General features: G+C 44.9%; 1 protein-coding gene across 1 annotated transcript in view; it reads right to left on the bottom strand.

Annotated features, from left to right (window-relative positions):
- galnt16 (UDP-N-acetyl-alpha-D-galactosamine:polypeptide N-acetylgalactosaminyltransferase 16) overlaps window positions 1–15,639 on the bottom strand; it is a 20,165-nt gene extending 4,526 nt beyond the window's left edge. The window contains exons 1-12 of the mRNA XM_012826258.3: window positions 15,049–15,639; window positions 9,409–9,590; window positions 9,067–9,165; window positions 8,721–8,788; window positions 5,570–5,635; window positions 5,096–5,217; window positions 2,638–2,725; window positions 2,252–2,336; window positions 1,810–1,913; window positions 824–950; window positions 441–533; window positions 62–145 (exon numbers count right to left, since the gene is read on the bottom strand). Of these exons, the coding sequence (XP_012681712.1) occupies window positions 62–145; window positions 441–533; window positions 824–950; window positions 1,810–1,913; window positions 2,252–2,336; window positions 2,638–2,725; window positions 5,096–5,217; window positions 5,570–5,635; window positions 8,721–8,788; window positions 9,067–9,165; window positions 9,409–9,590; window positions 15,049–15,255 (1,325 nt within the window). The 5' untranslated portion in view covers window positions 15,256–15,639. The remainder of the gene's footprint in view (window positions 1–61; window positions 146–440; window positions 534–823; window positions 951–1,809; window positions 1,914–2,251; window positions 2,337–2,637; window positions 2,726–5,095; window positions 5,218–5,569; window positions 5,636–8,720; window positions 8,789–9,066; window positions 9,166–9,408; window positions 9,591–15,048) is intronic.
- Window positions 15,640–15,890: the final 251 nt, after the last annotated feature.

Below are 15,890 nucleotides of genomic sequence, written 5' to 3'. Positions count from 1 at the left end.
AGCCAGCCTTCTGAACACACGGTCTGCCATATCTGTGGGTGAAGCCTGTCACATCACCTACCTGAGCTCAGGATAGACATTCTCCAGGTACCAGCGGAACGAGTTGCAGTTCAACTTATGGCGCAGTTCCACCCGGTCTGCAATGCTGCACAGTTAAGAAGAGGTAAGGGTGGGGGGGTTGAGAGAGAGAGAGAGAGGAAGAGAGAGTGAAGAAGAGAGAATCATTACATAAGGCAAATAGATTGCTAGAGACAGACAGAAAAAGAGAGAGAGAGAGAGAGAGAGAGATGTAAGTAGGAATGTCTCAAAGCTAATTGTGTCTTACATGCTGAGCTTAGTAATGACGGTGAGAACAGATGTGAGGCAGACTTTTATAGGAAAGAGAGTGACTGCGCAATGACTGAGTCAGCCTTTATGAGCAAAGAAGAAAGTGCACTGACCTCCCGAAGGCTTTGCCCTGAGCTGAAGGTCGAGCAGCGTAGTAATACTGCTTATACTCGTCCATCCACACCTCCGCCGCCCTGCGAGTGTTCCTGGAAGGGCAAGAGAGAGATGAAGACATGGAATGTGTGTTCCCCTTTATGTGCCCATATGGCTTTGGGAATACTGCACTCAGTCAATCAACCCACAGAGAGAAAGAGAGAGACAGAGTCAGAGGAGTTTGATAGAATGAGAGTAAGAAAGGACACGGTGATGGCGGGGAAGAGAGAGGCGGACAGAGGTAGAGAGAAGAAGCGAGAGACCGAAAGGAAAGTGTGACGAGTTCCCACGCAGACGCGGCTCATCTGCCCGCCAGACTCTGTCTGGCACGGGCGCCACTCACTTGATGTACGTGAGAGCGTTGCCCTCCGGGAAGTCGTAGGGGTGGCGCTTCCTGAAGACGTGGCCCACCCGACTGCAGGGCAGGATCTCCAGACTGCCCCCACACATCCACACACGGAAGGACAGCTCTGGGGAGGCGAAGGCAGAGAGAGAGAATGGCAGGGGCCCATTCATTAACAGGTCAAGATCAAGTGTAGACAATTCTATTGAGTGCTTTTTATTTTCTATTCATTATTCTATGATCGCCTTTCATCTCCGAATACTGAATATTGATAATGGACGGGTATGGGGTTGAAACAGACATGATAATGAGACGTGACAAATTCAGTAGTGAATCATTTCTGCTCTCTCTCTCTCTCTCGCTCTCTCTCTCTGTCACTCTCTCTCTCTCTCTCTCTCTATCACTCTCCCTCCCTCTCATCCCTACCCCTGTAAATCTGAACCTGCTGGTGAGCAAGAGGGCCGTAGATAACCTCTCATTTTCATGCTTACATAAACTGCAGATTACATGGGCTTAGCATGTCAGTCTGAAACACTCAGGTAAAGCTGCAGGACAAAACCAGCAGAAAGACCGAATAGATCGAAGTGTAGACAATTCAATCAAGGTCTTTTTATTCTATGATCTCCTTTAATTGCTTAAAAATCCTTAATTCTCTCTCTCTCTCTCTCTCAGGACAGACCGGCAGGCTTTCACATTTCTTCACACCGAAGCCACCATTCCCATGACCATAGAACCACAGAAAAGAGATGGCTCGAAGCTGTCATTGCTTTTTCTTTGGGCTGCCTTGATTTGTAACAGCTATTATACAATTACCCTCCAGCAGGGCAGAGGACACCCATGACGATGGTTGTGGTTTGGGTCTCTGGAGGGCGAATAAGTTCAACTGGGCCAGATGACAGAACCTTGTTGGTGATAACCTTTGTAGTGAGCTGCATATGTTCGGGCGGGAAGGTGGGGGTGGGGTGGGGTTAAGGTGATAAATTTACCAAAGTTCTCTCCTCCCCAGATGTCCATGTGTGTGTCATACTGGCCCAGGTGGTTAAACCAGCTCTTGTCCATCACAAAGATTCCTCCAGCAATGACTGGAGTTCTGGGAGAAAAATTCTGGAATTAGACTTTGACACTATGAAAACACTATGGAAAAATATCAACTTGCTTCATTTGGCCTTTGGATCCAGAAACACATTAATTCTGTGGTGGCTGACAGAAGTCTGAAACTGATTTATTTATTTATTTCGATGTAATATTACCCTGACTCTATCATGAAACCATGTCACTTTCTGAGCCAGTAGTTTCCAAGATCAGACTGAAAAGACCCATACATCAGCCTCACAAACTGGGAGCAACTGAATCCAACTGAAAGAAGGGAAATGGAACTGCAATGCAGTCAGAGCAGGCGACACAGTCACTAATCAAGTAAGTACTCACTTGATTTGTTGGGTCGGGTCATTCCTGGCCATTTTCTGCTCAATGGGAATCTGTTCCCATTTAAAGTGCAAACTCCAGTCAAACCCTGAGAGAGAAAGCGTGGGTCAGACACAAATGGGAGAGAAACCGATAAAATCGGCAGACAATACAGGAGACAAACAGAGATGAGAAGACCCTCAAAATAAGTTTCAAAATGAATAAATCCCAGAGGCTATGTCTGGAAAGAGATACTGGGCAAAACAAGGCATGGCTGAGCTTGTCAGTCACTGTCAGTCTGATTTCCCAGAGCTGTGTCACATCAGCTTCACAGGTGACTGTGTGGAGACAGCTCTGTCGCTGCCCCCTGTTGGTGCATCACACACACACACACACACACACACACTCACCTCCCCTTAGGTCAGCTGAGGCTGCCAGGTAGGCGAAGTTGTCCAGACTGATGACATCGATGATAGGGCTGACAACCCTCGTGTGGTCCTGGGGGGAAGAGATCAGCGCTGGAGTCAGTTATGTCACTACACGATCTTCCAGGCCGAAGTGACTGCTTTCACACCAGCCTTATGACACTCAGTACAGTGACAACAGAAGTGTTGCAGCACAGCTTTGAGAATCTCGAAAGTGCAGGAAAGGATGCACATGTCTCTCTACACATGTAGCCAAGAGATGACATCATCCTGACATCGGAAACCTTTTTCCAACAAACATATAAGCTAACTGCGTCGCACATGTATTCCATAACACACAAGACTGGCTCTCCTCGTGAAAATCCCTCGTGAGGCCCTAGGAGGGGAAACTAAGGGGTTCACACTGAGTGAGTTGTCCCAGCCAATGTAATATGAGTTATATAAACAAAACAGATTAGCATGCATTTGATAAGTCTGTGTGTTTCTCTTTCAATCTCTTTCTTTCCCTGTGTGTGCGCGTGAGTGTGTGTATGTGTGTGTGCCAGATGGCAGTGGACAGAGCAGAAGAGTTTGTTGGAGTGTGTGAGTCTATTTGTGAGTCATAACTGTGTGTATGTCTCTGTGTACCAGCGAGTGTGGACAGAAGAGGATTTTTACAATACGCCAATCAAAGCAAGTGTTTCTAGTTAGTGGAGACATTGTTGCAAGGGGGTCTGAACGCCAGCTGAACTCTGCTCTTTGCGTCAGCCATAGTGCGGGGGAGAGCCCAGATAAAGCTTAGCAGAGCCAAAAGCATTCTGGGAATCATCCCTCACAGTATTTAGAAATAAGCTCCTCATGGATCTTATTAATATGCCTCTCTGATCGGGAAGAGAACACGGAGGCACTTAATTTCCAATTAAAGCCCTCTCTCTCTCTCTCTCTCTCTCTCTCTCTCTCTCTCTCTCTCTCTATCTATCTCTATATATCTATCTAACACAAATATATATAGAGAGAGAGGGAGAGAGAGAGAGACTAAAAGAGAAACCGGTGACCTACACAAAGACGAGGCATCTGTTAGTTGAATCCAGTGGGTTAATTCCAGCATATCTAACCTCGCCTCTCTAGAGTAGTGATTGGTGGGTGGAAACTGGCAGGTTAATGAGGCCATGCCTGAAAGGAAACATGGACCACACCACAACAGAGGGCAGAACAGCGATGCATAGACATGCTTACACACACACACACACACACACACACACACACACACACACACACACACACACACACCCACACACACGCACACACACACACACACGTAAACACAGACACACTCACATGCTGTGTAAGTAAATCTGAGGTTTGGTTAGCACAAAAATCTATGAGTCACTCCATGGGCTTTACAACTACACAAAGGGGAAACTGCTACAATTCAGATTCATGCTACACTCAAGGGTCATCTGCAATGCCAAGAAAATAATAATAAAATTGTGTGACAACACTAGATTAGTTACAGCCTAAAGAGATGTGCGATCTGGAAAGACACAGCAGCTCCAGGAGTCAGGTCACTGTTCGTTAACACTCTCATTTGTGCTCGTCTTAATCAAGCCTGCTGAGTCTGTTATTAGGTTTTCTAGTAGGAGTCCCAATTGTCTCAGAAGTGTCTCATAGAAAATGAATAGGTGATTAATTGAGAAATGGGAGTTCCCTGTGTGTTGTGGGATGAATGGGAGAAAAATGAATGAGCTGCAGGACAAAAGAGGCATGGTGAGTCAGGACAGTGTGGTGGATAAGGTCCACCCTTAGGGGAACGCCAAGAGAGGGATGTGGTGAACTGGGAGCAGGGAAGGGAGGGCGGAGAGGAGAGGAGAGGAGAGGAGAGGAGAGGAGAGGAGAGGAGAGGAGAGGAGAGGAGCAGCTGTGTGTGTGCCTCAATTACTCGAGCCTTTTCTCCCCAAGGAGAAACAAGTCTCAGGAGCAAATAAAGTCAGACTGTGACTGTGTGTGTGTGTATATATATATAAATATATATGTGTGTGTGTGTGTGTGTGTGTGTGTGTGTGTGTGTGTGTGTGTGTGTGCGTGCGCGTGCGTGTGCGTGTGCGTGTGTGCGTGTGAGCGTGACCTCCAGTGCATTTAATTATTTTTTATATGTGTGCACGAGTACAAATATGAGTGTATTTGTTAGTGATCTGCTTATCTGGGTGTCTGGATGTGGGTGTAGTCATGTGTGTGGCTGTGCGACAGAGTCTGTGTGTGCTTGTCTGTGAGACCATGCATGAATATTTATGTGTGGGTGGGTGTGACAACGCATCGCTGACCATTCTGAACTCAGTGACCGACACAAAACCACGATCTTACATTCTCTGATGTGCACACAACAGGATGTAGTGGAGAGCGAACAAATGCCAGTGGATGTTGGAATGGGGACATGTGGTCATACAGACACGAATGCTGATCTCACCTCCTTGACCCTCTGGATGAGGGGCTGCAGCCAGTCAGTGTTGACCTCGCAGTGGCTGTCCAGGAAGGTGAGGATGGTGGCAGAGGCGACGCTGGCCCCTCGAACCCGTGAGCGAATCAACCCTGGGGGAGGGCATCGCATCATCACATTTACAGAGATGACAAACTCAATCACAGTAGTCTCAACACTGTATATGTATGTAACGGAATCAGGCTGCATTAAATCCATGGTGATGTATTTGACTCCAGTCAAGGAGGAATATAGACATTGACATTAACCTGACAAAGGTTTAATGACAAGGATGTACTATATCTCAATTCTATTAATACATCTGTCAGCGTTAATAACAAGACTTTGCTGTATGTCTGTTCCATTTCACTCCTGTTGTGTTCTCTGTCATTAAGGTCTTTGTCACGTCTCAGTGGATACGGCAGCCCTACATCTTCCTGTCAGTCTAACGTCTCTCACACTCACCCTCTCTGCGTCCATTCCGCAGGCAGCGCACTTTGGGGATCTGAGAGAGCAGCTGGCAGTCCTCAGCTAATGACAGAGGAGACATGAGATTACTGATAGAACACACACGTGCCTGTGCACATGCACACACACACACACACACACACACACACACACACACACACACACACACACACACACACACACACACACACACACACACACACACACACACACACACACACACACACACACACACACACACACACACACACACCAAACCGTGCAACTGATTATTGTAGTTTTAGAGCTAATGGTTCATTATGCCATAGCATCATGCGCAGCTTCTTGCTGACACAGGAAATGTCATTTCAGCCACTCCGTGCTCATTGACATTTGGATGGGTTTGAAATGGCCCGTCGCCCACACACGCCGCTTGTTGTGTTCGCTAATTTCAGCCAGGTCACTGTCATTTCACAACACTCCAGGCTCCAAGCAGTTCAGAAAGCACCCAATACAGAATGTGGAAAATAGACAAATAGCATCAGTGGCCAAGATACTAGGTGAAATGTTTTCAGCAATTATTATAATTATTTATAATTATGATTAATTAATTATTATTCAGCAAGTAAATAACACATACCAATATATAAAATGTCCCATATATTGTGTGGTATATATCAGTATGTCCAATATATTGCTATTAACCTTTTTTAAATTTTGTATGGTATTTCTCCTGTCTTCAATGAACTGCACAGCAAGCAACTGACGCACAAACCATGGTGTAGCAAAGGTATTGGCAAGACTCTCTCTCTGCTCTGGAGTAATCTCCAAACACACTGGCATCTTCCTTGGCCATTCAGACACGGCTGTGGCTTGGGCTGTGGCTGTGGCTGAGGCTAGTGGCTTGGGACTTAACAGTAGTTTGATCATGCTGGTCCCTTGCTGCGCTGATCAGACAGATTTGGCCCACAGTGACACAGCTTCACCAGGGCCCTGGCAACAGAGCGAGCCACATCAGCGCAGTCGAGACTGCTAATCCACAACGCAAGGGAGAGACAGGTAGAGAACGAAAGAAAGGAAGGAAGGAATGAATGAATGAAGGAAGAGATGGAAGGAGAAAAGAGACAGAGAGAAGACAGGAAGAGAGAACAAGTATCTGTATATCAGTAGATAAGAGGTCTATAGTCAGAGTGTAATATGTCTGTGTGTGTGTGTGTGTGTGTGTGTGTGTGTGTGTGTGTGTGTGTGTGTGTGTGTGTGTGTGTGTGTGTAAGAGAGAAAGAGAGAGAGACAGATGGCGTGGGAGGTTAGTGGGGGTGGGGCTGGACAGCTCACTCTGGATTACCATGGAAACAAAAGTCACACTCTCACATCAAGTCCTACACAAAACAGTTCTTACACCCAAACCAGATGTGACATATATCCTAGCAGAGGAGGATAAAGTGCTTGTATGTATGTGTGTGTGTGCACGCATACACGGGCAGGCATGTGTGTGTGTGTGTGTGTGTGTGTGTGTGTGTGTGTGTGTGTGTGTGTGTGTGTGTGTGTGTGTGTGTGTGTGTGTGTGTGTGTGTGTGTGTGTGTGTGTAACAGCTTTGTGCTGACAGGTGAGGTGGTACGCATGTGTAAGCTAAATGTGGTCTGTTGTGTGCGAGGCAAAGATCAGTGATGTTGATTAAGACTAGCATTAACAGGATTTAGGGGACAGAGAGAATCCTTTCGGTTCAGTTCATGCCCCCTCAACAACCCTGATGCCTACAAGCTCATCAAGGCTTAATCAAACTGACTGCATAGACCAAGAAATCCACTCTGCATGCGCTGTATGTCTGATTACATGTAAAGGGACTGAGGAACACACTCTTAAGTGTAATGTGATGGCTGCACAGATGCTTTCAGCATATGCCTGCATCAGTGTGCTGCTTTGGATGGGACGTGTTTTCAGCATCTGCTTAGTTCTTCAGCAGTGTGTAATCTCTGCCCGGGATAGATTAGCATTTGAAAATAAAAATAAAATTTAGTTTTGTTCCTGTCTATCATGATCTGACCTCGGTCTCTCAACAGCACATGTGGTGCCAGGCCATCTGCTGAGGCTCCATGGATGTGTTATCATCAATAATGGAGAAGACATTGAAAATATAGCGTGTCAGAGAGCCAGAGGGTCAGAGCGCAGAGGAAAGCTTTCAATATATATTCTGTGTGTTTGGTGTGTGTGTCTGTGTGTGTGTGTGTGTGTGTGTGTGTGTGTGTGTGTTTGTCTGAGGCAGTGAGGAGTTATGTGTGTTATATAAGGGCATAACAGAGAGAGTGTGTTTGCATGTATGTGTTGTGTTTTGTGTATGTATATATAGATACTTGTATGTAGAGTATATATATACAGTTCATCCGCAAAACATGCTTGTGTGTATGTGTGTGTGTGTGTGTGTGTGTGTGTGTGTGTGTGTGTGTGTGTGTGTATATGTGATGTGCTGCCGTTGACATAAGGTGCATGTGGTGGCAATCAGAAGAGCAGCGTATGGTCTGTATGGAGCGGCAGCATGAGCTCACAGCACTAACCTGGCTTCTGTTCAGGGGAAAACGCCCGTCATCTAAATGCTCTCACCTCCCCCATCTCCCCACCTCCTCTTCCCCAACATTACAGTGTAATGCTCTCACCTCCCCCATCTCCCCACCTCCTCTTCCCCAACATTACAGTGTAATGCTCTCACCTCCCCCATTTCCCCACCTCCTCTGCCGCCCCAACATTACAGTGTAATGCCCAGGATATTATTTCAGCTTTTCCCTCATTTGTGCATTACAGAGTGTCTTGTAATGGGACGCTCAGCCACACGCCATCACTTCTGTGGTGCCGTTGACGGAGGCCGATCCAGAGGCCATTTGCATCTCTCTTGGAACTACGGTCACATATGTGGACATGAGGTTCTCGTTTTCTCAGCAGGCACTATTCCAAAATGCATTTTGGGTTGTATGACTTCAGCCGAGTTCACCCCCATGTCCTCCTTTTCTTTTGTCTTGGTTACAAAATGTGTGTGATCTCTAGCAGACTTAGTGGAACTGGCGTGCTCTCGGGAAAAGTGCGTGTGAACGTCGAGATGCTCCTCCTCCGTAAACTCAAACACACCGCAAAGCCTTGTTTAAAAAAAGGGACACAGAAGATGGAGGAGATACTTACGGTCAGAGCTGAAGTCATCCACCAGGATAATCTCCTGAATCAGAGAGGGAGGACTCCTCATCAACACACTGGCGCAAGATGGGAGAGAGCAAGAGAATCGTTAGAAAAAGAGTATAAGCGTATGTGTGTATTTGTGTGTGCGTGCTTGCGTGTGTGTGTGAGTGTGAGGAAAAAAATAGAGAGAGAGAAAGAGAGAGCAAGCGAGAGAGAGAGAGGAAGAGAGAGAGAGAGAGAGAGAGAGAGAGAAAGAGAGAGAGAGAGAGAGAGAGAGAGAGAGAGAGAGAGTATTGCGTAGAGTTTTTCAACACCAAGCTCCCAGAGCACCTGACAGGTGCAGTGTAATTACCTTTTAATGGTGCGCAGGAGAGTGGACCGAGCTTCATTGTGGAAAGTGATGATTACGCTGGTGGGGGGCAGGTCTGGATCAAAATTCACTGAAGCGCACCTAAAAAAGACAAAGCCATTCCAACACTGCCTTTTTCAACATGTCACTGGCCTACTTATTATGCATGAGGTTTCTAAGTAGAACTATACTAGTGTGACAGTGTGTGTGTATGTGTGTGTGTGTGTGTGGGGGGGGGATACAGGTTTATTGAGAAGTGTGTTTGTGTGTGTGTATATATATATATATGTGTGTTGATGTAATTCTGAGTGGAGCTCTGTGGTTTTACATCTGCGTGAGGGTTACCTGTAGTGGCGAGTGTCTCTGATGGCCCTCTCACTGCCTATCCGGTCGCTCTCCTGCAGGTTGAAGGCATGTTCCCGGTAGGCGTCCTCCCCAGGCTTCAGCTGCTTGCTGCTCAGGTAGGCCTTCTCATCGAAGCTGGCCACCAGCTGGTTCTGGAGCTCCCCGTGAGGCGCATGAGTGACCTACAGGGGGCGAACGCAGAAGCACTACGGGTCAGAGCCCCAAAGAAGCAAGTGCCATGACAACCATCTTCCACCACGTTCTGCTGTGTCTCATTTGAGTCATTTTAAGGTAAAGGTCTGTTAGGAAATTCTGTTGATCATAGTTTTAACTTGCTTAAACTTGCTTGAAGCTGTCTGCGCAGACTGCGTGTTGCGCCTAGAGGCAGAACAGGATGCTGGGCCGAGAAAAACAACACATTCTGAGAAATGTCACAGAGTAAACACATTCTGTGAAGTGTGAGACGGTGTCCAAAAGACAGGTTCTGTTGATACCAAATTAGGAAAGGTCACACTTTAGTGGTTCTACCCCAAATGAGGAACCACACATGTACTTTAAACGCTGCAAGAAGGGATTGCCCCTTCGGAGTTGAGTTGGCAGCAGTGATGTTGTAACTTCTCTCCCTCTTTGCAAAGATAAATACAATTGTCTAAATTCTACAACTGTGTGCCTCTGCCTTATTATAAAAACTGCGTATTGTTGATACTAAAATAACCAACAAGGTCAGACGCTTTTATCCGAAGCGACTTATAGACAACCTACGTGATCAGAAATCAAACCCAGGTCAACCACTTAGCAAGTGGTGACGCTAGCCACTGCATAGTAATTTAATTTAATTGTATTAAAAAGGAAGCCATGGCAACATTTTAACGACTGAGCTCTCTTTGCTGCCATATGTGCTGAGCAATTGGAAACAACAATATAAGTAACACATACATGCATTCTACCTCCTGTTCTTTTATCATGCCGTGCTAGGTTAAATTGCCATTGTAGGATTACTTATTTATAAATCAATAGTGTTTTACAAAATTTTACAAAAGCCAGATTGGTCACGACGATAGAATAAATGTCTAAAACAGAAATAATCCTTATTTAAGTAGCCACCGGCAGCACAATGAAAATGAGTGGCTATGCAGTTATTTTAAAACAGAACATTTAAAAAGTATTGTATGTCATGAGTATGTAAAGATTATTCTTAAGGACAAACAGTATTGCCCTGCTTTCAATTATCCCTGGACACAAAAATGTTCGTTGCATGTTGTCCTAAATTACCAATAGTACTGCTATTAGGCATCCTTTGCAACAGCCCACACACTTCTGGTGACCTATCAGTACTGAACAGTCAACCAGCGTCTTTGGACTCTCGTTGTGACACCAGTCCGTGCTCAGACCCCTCAGCCAACATGAGCAGCTGGACGCTGAGTTTGGTCACCTCCTGACGACAGAAAGGTCACATATCAGATTACTCCCTGATCACAAGTGCTGCTCTGGAAGAACAGTTCTGCTCAGTCTATCCTGCTCTAATCTATGTTTCCCATCAGAGTAATTACTTATTACAGCAGTCCTGGTCTACTCGTGTCCAGCAGTGGGAGGCCCACTTCAGCTTGTACAGTAAGAATGGTTGGATGTCGTCTGTGTGTAACAAAGCAGGCCAGATTAAGAGGGAGCTAAGGTACAGCCATCTGAACAAGGACTGACATGAGATTTGAACTTGTTGCAGGAAACATCTGGACATGGCCGAGTCTGCGGACCAAATTAAAACACTAGAGAGGATTGACAGGCAAACACTCTAGAGATGGATGTAGGAAAACATTTGATGAATCGGGAAAACACAGACCTGCAACAGACAACAAAGAGACCATGAAGAAGTGGGAAAGGAAAAAAAAGGTGGAATGAAGTGGATGAAAGAGAGAGAAGGGAAAGGTGCGGGGGGGAGGGGGGGGGGGGTGGCATTCCTCAGCGAAGTGTTATTAATTGGCTGTCAGGGGGATGGCTTAGTTCAAATGGCATGACCACACTCTCATTACTGTGTGGAGAAAGTGTCCTCACATGCAGAGTAAAATATTTGGACTCTGCATTTACAATGCTATACGGTTAAGTATACGGCTAAGCACGGTTTAGTAATCCAGGAGGTTAGACGAGAGCTTGTCTTCAAGAAAAGACTGGCTGTGTATATAGGTTCTACTTTCACTGAAGACCACAACGCTAAATTTGCTATGAAACCCCCTTTTCCTTTGAAGTCTGAAGTTAAGCACAAGCTTATATGAACAAAAAAAACTGATAATCCCTCAAATGCATATGATCTATGATCTATCTATGATGAATTTGAGTAATATGTACCATGTGTACCATATGTTAGTTGTGCTTTGACTTACTTTACCAATATGATGGTGAATTTCAAAGATGCAATTCTTTGCTGTCCTAGTTTGCCAACTTAATATTTTTAGATACTGCTTTTAGTCATTTTAGCTTAAAAATTCAATTTAAGGAGACACAAATGACTGTGGCTATTTCTCTCCGTTGGAGCAGCTGGTCTCTGTGTGCCTCAGGTAAACAAGGGATATTTAAAACAGGGACGGGCTGACAGAAGCAGATACTTTAAAAATGTATTCCAAAACAGGGAGCTTCCATCTTCACTGTGAGCTTTTAGAAATCCACAAATCCACAGATCTTCTTTACAGTATGTGTTTGCAACATAGAGTAGTATGAGATTTACATCACTCAAGGTCTTGCATGTGCCTGAATATGTTGCGTTATGCACCATTTTTGTGGAAGCAAAAAGTGAAAAACTGTTGACAATAAACCACATGCGTATCTCTCCAGATCTTTACATTGTGAATGTACAATAGAAAATACTAGGAGTCTTAAAATAAAAGTCCTTCGATACTAGGGCAGGATATGCCAAACACAGCAGTGCACTTCAGCCCCAGGGGTCCTTTCTAGCTTTAGCACACTATATTGGAGATGCCAAGATGTCCAATTACATCTAAAATTAAACAGAAATCATGGGAGACTCTCAGGGCTGATCTGATCTGAGTTTGAGAAGCCCCCAGTTTCTGAAGTTTCATAGAAAGATCCTAATAAGAAAGAAAGAGAGAGGAGGAAGGCCAAGATTCAGGTCATCTAACAAACTTAACTTATTAAATAACAATGCCGACAGTACATTCTTCAGAAACACAATGTAATCACTGCAATGTTATGTGTGACTATCAAAGAATTAGGTTATTCTCCATGGCTACAACACATTGCATTACAAAGGTTTGCACATAGCCATGTGACTGCCTGAGATAGAAAGAAAGAAAGAAAGAAGGAAAGAAACCCGATCCCATTCCTAATTTCTGCTAAATTGATCAAAGAACCCCTTAACCAAGATTCTAAGTAAAATCTTCAAGGATTTTCTTAGGTGAAAAGTCAAAGACGCTTTACATGTTGTAGGCTGCAGCTTTTAACAGCCTAGACTGGACTAGAGTTGGTACTTTCAAAACACCACATATATTATAAAACTATCCGCCAACTCTTTATTGGAAGAAGGGTTTTTAAGAAAAACAAAACATTTCAGGAATACCTTACAAGATGTGTCCACAACAGAGGCACAGCGCCAGGCCTAAAAAGCTTATCACATATCAAAGCGTCCGGTGAGACAGCAACAGGACGGTTTAGATTACATCGCTTGTTTGGGTCTTGTGAACATGTCTCTTATTAAAGTTGGAGCCATGCTGGACTGGAACAGTGCTCACAGGGTCACATGGTTTGGTCAACAGCCAGGCACTGCACTGAGTGGGACATGCTATTTGCTTACCCACCACTCCTCAACCAAGAATGTATCTAAGAGTTGTGGCAAAGAAGGAGTGATAAGGCTTACTAAAGATGTAAAACAACCTAAAACCAACAGAAGCTTGAAATTATGACACTATTTTCATCATCTATGCGACTTTCTCTCATCATTACAACACACCCTATGAAGTTAGGTTTAATAGACAGTGTCCTGATGCTGGCTTGCCCTTAACACAGACAAGTCAGTGGGTTTTCTTTGTCAAATAGCGGCCATTAGTCATGATGACACACTCCAGCAGTTTTGGAGAAAAACTGCTCTGTTACCATGGAGCTTTCTAACGTGGCACAAGGATGCTGGTTTTCACTTAGCTCAATAGGACAGCCAAGTTGAGCGTTGCCTAACACATGACACAGGGCAATGGTGGCCTAACCCGAAGAACAAGATTCAGACAACAATTCCACGTATTATTTTCATTTCTGAAACTATGAAATGATAGGCAGGTAGCCTGATTTACAAAGCCAAGAGGTGTGTGTCGGTACATGGCAAATATAACCTACAATTGGTTAGACTAGCATTACAAATCTTCAGACAACCTAGTTTAATGCCCATTGGTGATGTAACCTCATAAATGCATAACTCTTCATATAAAGCTTTCGACGGGTTTTTATATATTTCCGTCCATTTGAAGAATTTGGCGTATGAATGTCAGACGAAGGTCCAACCAAATTCGTTCCCGTGAATTGATATCCGCCACGGCGTCCTTTTGCACAGCTGTCGCCATTCACTGCCTACTAGGCTTGTAAAATACCAGGAACGGAGAATGTTTCGTCCCTGAAGCAGACTTCATCCAAACCCTGTGTTTTACGGCTTTGTTCTCCCCCCTTATTAGCGAAATAAACATAATTTATAGATAGAATAAAGTTGTCAATCAGAAGTGGGCTAACAAGTCAATGCCTGAATAATAGCCTCATGAGCTCATTAGAGAAATGAAACATGTAACGACACTAAATGCCAAAGTAGTGATATACACATAAAAAAACAGGTTTAGTTAGCATTATGTCATCAGTTGCCAAATGGGCCACATTAACCACGACAAACTGAAGGCATAGTCTACTACGATGCAAATAAGAAGCAGAAAGGAGTTCTTTCGATTAAGGACTACTGACGAAGTAGAATAAAATCACAATAGCCCATCTCTAGACTATTTGAGATATAGTACGTATCTGTATGAAGGGATTTTAAGAGTAAATATTTAGTAAGGATGAGAGCAGGCGTGCAATCTGCCCAAAGTTCGCTTGGCTGCAGCTGCGCGTTAAACATTAATTTGGTTAAAATATAGCAACCTATGGGTGTCACTGGAAAAATATAGAATAGTGTTTCTGACCAATTTCCTATCATATTTTCATAGATGATAGAAATATATCACGCAAACTAGTCCAATGGCTCAAAGCGATTCTACTCAAACAAACGCCCGAAGAAAGGGGAAAGCACGCGCATAGCTCGCACCTGCACCAGTCTTAGGGAAAGCCTCTTACAAGGGCCACGTAAAAGCCAACATGGATTTCAGTATTATCACTTCTTTTGCAAAGCTAAGACCGAGAACAACCGGCAGCAAATACGCTATGTTAAATGTGACATTTCATTGTGGTGGTGCCAAATAATAACGGCGCCCTATGTTTTGACTAGCCAGTATACGATGGCCACACTATTTGTGTGTGGACGAAGCTTCAGTTTATGCGTCCGTCCAAACACAGAACACTGGCGCATCAACATGCAGCACACACTCTCCTGCAGTTCGCCACTGCTCGCGTCGCGTCTTGCCAGCCTTGTAAATCACCGGACGCTTTCATCTGCGTCTCACTTACTATAAGCGGAATTGTCCGGTCCTCTCGATGTATTTCCACGCGTCCAGCAGATCCCTTTTGCCCATGAGATTTAACGCCTGCAGCCCGTGGCTGCGACGCGGAGGAGGCGGACAAACGTGGTTTATTGTCCTGCCACAGGTAATAAAATGTGCCCAGGATCCAAGCGACGGTTAGAATAGCGATGGCGTTGGCCCGAATCCTGCGCATTGTGAGCCCATATGGAGGGCTCCGGACTTGTGCCCAGGCGGTTCCGGTTCGTTTGTGTTCTGGGCAGTGTGTGCTCGCTGCCCTGTGATGCTTTGCGCAGCGGCTGTCAGCTTCTCTGCCTGCAAGCTCTTCTGATGGAACCGAGATCCCTATAGAATTTTCCGCACTCAGAAAAGCCCGGTCCTAGCGCCGTGATATTTTCCTGGTCAATGTAATGCGCTCATCATTGGCAGGGCAGGGTCAAAGGTTTTCGCTTTTCTTGTTGAGGTTTACAGATCTGTGCATTACAAAACATTTTTGACTACAACCTATCTTCAGACGTTAGTAGCCTATTTGTCTGCCGAGAAACAACGCGTTTCAATATGTGGTCTTCTTCGTAGTGTAGGCTACATGTCATGTAGTCTACAAAATGAGAGCTAAAACGACTGCTAAGATGCCCAAAGCAGCGAGGATCCGCAATATATTTATTCCAAGTCATTGTGTTCATCATACAAGTAAAAGACAGATTATTGATGGACTTTCCCGGTTATGAATTCTGAATATTTTATATTTTGCTGCGCTCAGGGGATTGTGCTTTCGGATGAGGTCATTTGCACCCCACCTACAATGTAGAGAGTTTAATACTATACAGCTGT

Source organism: Clupea harengus, chromosome 14 (assembly GCF_900700415.2).
Source record: "Clupea harengus chromosome 14, Ch_v2.0.2, whole genome shotgun sequence".
Lineage (NCBI taxonomy): Eukaryota > Metazoa > Chordata > Actinopteri > Clupeiformes > Clupeidae > Clupea > Clupea harengus.
This window is presented reverse-complemented; position numbering and strand designations above follow the sequence as displayed.